Source organism: Elephas maximus, chromosome 22, assembly GCF_024166365.1.
Source record: "Elephas maximus indicus isolate mEleMax1 chromosome 22, mEleMax1 primary haplotype, whole genome shotgun sequence".
In the NCBI taxonomy this organism is placed as follows: Eukaryota; Metazoa; Chordata; class Mammalia; order Proboscidea; family Elephantidae; genus Elephas; species Elephas maximus.
The window spans coordinates 27,359,207-27,365,206 of NC_064840.1; the positions used below are offsets into that span (position 1 = coordinate 27,359,207).

General features: G+C 58.3%; 1 protein-coding gene across 7 annotated transcripts in view; it reads right to left on the bottom strand.

Annotated features, from left to right (window-relative positions):
* EMID1 (EMI domain containing 1) overlaps positions 1-5,772 on the bottom strand; it is a 52,350-nt gene extending 46,578 nt beyond the window's left edge. For all 7 annotated transcript variants that reach the window (XM_049865617.1, XM_049865614.1, XM_049865611.1 and 4 more), the window contains exon 1: positions 5,633-5,772. In XM_049865617.1, coding sequence (XP_049721574.1) covers positions 5,633-5,733 — 101 coding nt within the window. In that variant the 5' untranslated portion in view covers positions 5,734-5,772. The remainder of the gene's footprint in view (positions 1-5,632) is intronic.
* Positions 5,773-6,000: the final 228 nt, after the last annotated feature.

Consider the following 6,000-nt stretch of genomic DNA (forward strand, 5'->3'; position numbering starts at 1 on the left):
ACTCTAGACCATCCACCGTACCTGGTTCCAGGGGGAAAAGTAAGCACAGACCACTAGAAACAGAACAACTGCATTGCTGTTCAAAAAAGAAAGAGAAAGCCAAAAGGCAATTTGTACATGTCCGCACATACATAGCTATGCGCCCATAAAGTTAGGAAAAGTCACGCACGCGCGTCGAATGGCATGTCTGGGGGTGGGAGGGGTGTGCTGTCTGCTCTGTGTCCTATACTCACAGCTGTTGCTGTTGTTGTTAGTTGCCACTGAGTCGGCTCCGACTCATGGGGATCTTATGTGCAAACAGAACGAACGAAACGTTGCCCAGTCCTGCACCATCTCCGTACATTCCACGTCTTGTTACTAATGGGTATTTGCTGCTGTTACTTTTCACTGTGAGTCATGCCACATCAGCAAATAAAGCTCCTGAAGGCTTTACTCCATCTGCATCATCAAGGTTGACTCTACTCTGAGAAGAGAGCTCTTCCCCAGTCATATTTCGAGTGCCTTCCAACCTGAGGGGCTCATCCTCCAACACTATATCGGACAATGTCCTGTTGCGATCCATAGGGTTTTCATTGACTAATTTTTGGAAGCAGATCATCAGGCCTTTCTTCCTAGTCTGTCTTAGTGTGGAGCACTAACAGCAGCCACTGTTGCATACCAGGCGCCAGGCTCAGGGCCTTCCATGCATTAGCACCTCTGAATTCTCATACTCTGTTATGATGGCCACTTTACAAATGGGAAAACGGTCTCCGGAGTCTGGTGACATGGCCAGGGCCCCCATGGTGAGCGTCACAGTCATGGTTAGAGCTCAGGTCTGCCTCACCCCAGAGCTTGCGCTCTTCAGCCCAGGCTGGAAATTCTAATAATGAACAGGTGAGGATTTTATAAGTTTAAAAAGATGCCCCCAACCCTTAGGCCCTCTGGGTCTCTAGAGCCGTGGTTCTGAGCTTGTTGGGGTTTTATTATGACTTATGCTCATAAGTCCCCTTGGGAAATTGAGGTGAGTTGTGGCTTCTCCCCAGAAAAATGCATAAAACCTGGGGCCCAAGTTCAGGGGGCTCATAAGGTCCTTGCAGCCTGTGTGAGGCTCCCTAGGCTGGCCTGGGGCCCCCATGAGCAAGGGAAGGGGCGAGGGAGGGAGCAGAGCAAAGCTCCGGGTAAGGGGGGAGTCCCTGGGCATGGAATGTCTACTGCATGCCAGTGTACAGACGTGCACAAACACATACACACAACATGTACACACGTAAATGCGTACACACACAGCACATATACATGCACGTGCACACACCCAGCACACACACGGCACTGGGAAAAGGCACACACAAGTATGCACTGACACACACATGCACGTGCACACAGATCCACAGCAGCACACAGACGTACACACAAGGCAAATCCAGCAGGACACCTAACCACAGATATGCCCATCCTCCCTGCAGACGGGGTCACACCTGCGGACACAGGGCCCTCAGGGTACACGCATGTACACGCACACACCAGCACACACACACACTCGGAGGCCCTCTCTCATGGTACAGACAGGTCAAAGCAGGCCCAAAGAGACATATAATCATAGTTAACCCTCTGCCCACCTGGGGGCTCTTTTCACAGCCCAGACCTAACATTAAGCATTGCCACCACCTGGTGTGGAGCTCACTGCCCACCAGGGCTCCTCCCCGCCCTCCCTGCCAACCTGCCTGCTGTCCCCTTTCCTATCTTCCTGCCCCTCCTCCTGCCCCTCAGGACCTTTGCACATGAGGTTCCACCACCTGGAAAGCTCCTCCCCCTGTTGCAGCAAACTCCTATTCATCCTTTGGGTCTCAATCCTCCATGAGGCCCAGGTGGGGTCAGGTACTCCACCTGCTCCCACAACCACCCACCGCAGCCCTGAGCGTCTTCCTCAGCCCCTGGTGCTGGGGGAAGAGCACAGTGGGGACCAGGCCAGTCTAGGGCTCGGCCTGAGGGCCCTCAGGGGTGTTTGCTGAATGACTGGATAAGGGAGAACAGAGAGGAGCTGGCAGAGGCTACTAGAGGTGGGTGCAGCCCCCTGGAAGATCCACCCCTATCCCTGTTGCCCCTGGGGGCTTCCTTTTCTGGGGTTTGGTCAGTGGTGAGCTGCTCAAGGGCCCACTGAGGGGAGCTGCCTCCAGTGAGATGGGCGAGGGCCGCGGCTAGAGAAGGCAGGCTTTGCCCCTGGGCGACCATGTCTGCCCACACAGCACCTCTTGGGCTCCCGGAGTCCACAGAGAGCGGGGAAAACAGGCCAGACCAGCTCAGCTTGGCACCGGCTATCTCCACTGGGGTTCCCCACCTGCCTCCACCCCCTGCCACGAGGGGCCCAGGGGACTTTGTCTCTGCGGGGCCCAGGGCTGTGATCCGGAACAGCGATAGGGCTAATTGCAGGAGGGAGCCAAGCAGGCCAGGGGCCAAGGGCCTTATGAAAAGGAGAGGAAAGAAAGGAGGCATGTGGGTAGGGGTGGGGAGGCAAGAGCCCTACACCAGAGGCGACGGTCTAGTCCTGGCTCTGCTGTTTCCTAACTCGGTGACCTTGGACAAGGCCCTGATCCCCTCTGGGCCTCACTTTGTCCATCTGCAAATGGGGACAGCAGAATCTCCACTGGCAGGATAGGTTTCACATAAAATGCTTGGTGCAGCGCTAGCAGCTATTGCTAATTCTGGTTCCTGGACTGCAGGGCCACATCCCAGGCACAGGCTTGGCTCCCTGGGCCTTAGGGACACCTGCATGCTACCTTCCTCCCAAGTGCTTTCCTCAATTGTGTGACAGCGAGTGTTAGGCTCTGCATTTTACAGAGGGGTCCCCGGGTGGTATGAACAGTTAACATGCTTGGCTGCTAACCGAAAGGTTGGAGGTTCAAATCCACCCAGAGGTGCCTTGGAAGAAAGGCCTGGTGATCTACTCCCCAAAAATCAGCCACTGAAAGCCCTACGAAGCACAGTTCTACTCTGACACAGATGGGATCGCCCTGAGTTGGAGCTGACAGCAACTGGTGGTGGTGGTGGTAGTGCATTTTACAGAGAAAGAAACTGAGGGTCCGAGAAGTCACCTTTCCAGGTCACCCAGTGGGCAGAAGAGCTGGGATTTGAGCCCTGTGGAGAGGAGCTGGGGGACATGCCGTCCATCTTATAGTTCTCCATTCTCCTGGTCCTGGGATTTGCCCAAAGGAAGATGGCGCTTGAGCTGAAAGAGGCCTGGGCCAGGATGCTGGTGATGGCTTGAACCCTAGAGCCACAGCGCTGAGACTGGCAGCTAGAGGAAGCCATGATTCAGGCTGGGATGGACCTCAGCGGGGCAGGGAGCAGCTCCGCAGGGACTCTGGGAGCTGCGGGGCAGGAGTGAGCCAAGGTGGCTCCAGCATGGCCTCCAGTAGCCCCAGATCTGGGGATCTCAAAGTCTCACCACATTCCTGGGGCAGGGGGCGGCCCTTTGGATGCCTTCCCGGGCCTCCCCCTCCCCAAGCACAAAGCCACTTTTCTGTCTCTGGTCTTGGCTGCCAAGGGTGAAGGGAGGGCTGGCGGGGTGTGACATCCCCATGCTGTCTCCAACAACCTGGGATGCGGGCCATGAGGGAAGGTCCTGGCAGTGGAGACCCACAGACTCCCCTGTGTCGGGGTCCCTTCCCCCACTTAATGTTGACAACAGAGAAACGACTGATGAGGGCACCTGCGTGTCAGGCCCCATGCTCAGAACAGGCCCAGGGAGTGAGATTATCATCCCCATTTTACAGAGAGGAAAACTGAGGCCTAGCTCTACGAAGTGATCTCCCTGAGGTCATACATTGAGTGGGCAACAGAGACAGGAATAAAACCCCATCCTGTCTGAGGTCAGGACCCTAACTCGTAACACCAACCTATAAACCTTTCTCTGAAACTCGCCCTAGCCCCTCAAGCTGACCACCTCTCTCCCTCCTCCAGGAGAGCTGCTAGGGTGAAAAGGACAATGGATTTGGAAACGAACTGGCCTAGATTCAGGTCCTTCTCGTCTCTCTAGGCCTCAGTCTCCTTATCTGTAAAATGGGGATAACAGCATTGTCTGTGATGTCCAGCCTGCTGTGTCAGCCTCCTGTGAGCAAACAGGGTGATGGTCCCCAGTGACCACCAGGTACCTGCCTGCAGCCCCATGCCCTGCTGTACCCCTCCTGCCCAGGAAATGCTGGGGGCCGAGGAGGCTCTTTCGACTAGCATCCCAAAACCCATGCTGGGGATTCCAAATTCTGTCTGTCACCGTAGCATCTGGGACCCAGGACTCACGCCCATGCCTTGGGCAGATCATATCTCTGCTCCGAGCTCAGCCTCCTCCTCTGTGAAACATGGACTATAAAATACGTGCATCTATGGTGGTTGGGAGGATTCTGGAGGTGATGGCTACAGGTAAGAGCCCAGCCCAGGCCAGCCAAGGTCAGCACATAGCAGGAGGCGGTTGTGACATCTGACATCTGCCACTCCTCCATCCCTGCCTTGGACAACTGCTTTCTGGACTCTGATGCCTGGGCCACCTCTCTCCATGTCACCTGCTCCTGCTAGCCTGGCTGGGGGTGGGGTGGGGTGGGGGGGATACTGGCCCCTGATCACTGGGAAAAGGGAATTTCTGAAGCGCATTAAAGAATTGAGGCTGTGGAAGGGTGGAGGCCGGACAAGCCTTTGAATGGGATAAAAAAGCCTGGAGAGGCCTGGCCAGGCGGCATTGTCCGTCTCACGGACAACGGTGGCAGCCCTTGAGAGGGACCCCGGCAGGGGCGGGAACTGCAACAGCACTGGAGCAGGGAGGGTTCCAGGCAGTTATTAAGTTTAGAAAGACCCGGATTGGGATCCCGGTTCTTCTGTCAATGGCCCACGAGCCTAGAAGGTGATGTTTATTCTCCTAGGTCTCACTGAGCTTGCTCATCAGTTAAATGGGGACGGTGCTCCCTACACCATTCAGTCCTTGAAGGATTAATGTAAGATCCTGCCTGTAAGGGGCCAGCACTGAGCAGGTACTAGGAGACGCTCCATACGCGCCAGCGGCAGAGAATGCTCCCAGCTCCCAGCTCCCAGCTCCCAGCTCCCAGCTCCCAGCTCCCAGCTCCCAGCTCCCAGCTCCCAGCTCCCGGGAGAACCACAGGGAGATTCTGTCTCTGTCCAGAATGCCAGGTCCCAGGGGGCTGCCACTGGCCCGGAGGGCTCTGAGGCTCCACCCCAGTCCTTCCCTCCGAGGGAAATAAATAGCTGGGGACTAAAAAAAGCCAGGAGCAGGGAAAAGGGGAGGGGGACCCCAGGGACGGTAAGGGGGTGTCCTGGGCACATGTGCAAGGGCCCCTCCCCCAAAACGAAGAAGTCTTGGGGGGCTTGTTCTCATTGTGCTTTTCCCCTGCTCTTGGGCTCTGGGGGGTGAAACGGCAGGGAGAGGGTGTGGGAGGCTCACGGGGCTCCGGACACATGAGGTCGCGGAGCCCCGCATTCCCAGGAGCCTGCGCCAGATAGCGGGCCGGTCTCCCGCTCTCACCCCCACCCGGGATGGCCTCGAGGTGGAGGACGCGAGTCCCTTTTCCAGTCCTGGGCTTGCATCGAGGTTGGGGGGTGCCCGGAGTCCTGGGCAGTCAGGGCACCGAGGTGGAGGGGGGATCCCAGCCCTTACCTGCGTCCAGAGAACGGGACTCCTCCGACGCTCCACGCGGCGCTGCCCCCCGGGAGCAGAAGCCCGAGGCAGAGCAGCGCCCAGGCCCGCGGGCCGCCCATGCTGAGCCCAGCCCCTCCACCCGGGCCCTGGCCGCCCGCCGCCCGCCGCCCGCCGCCAGCCGCCCCGGACGCGCGCGGAGCCCGGTTCCCGGCCGAGCGGCAGGAGGCGGGCGAAGGCGGGCGGGGGGCGGGGGCGCGCGTTCCGGCCTCGCCCGGCCCCTCGGCGCCCCCCCGCCCCCAGCGCCACGGTTGCCAACCCGGAAGGAGCCCTAGGGGGCCGGGCTCCCGGTCAGAAGGCCGGCCAGGTGCCCACCTGAGCCCGACGCC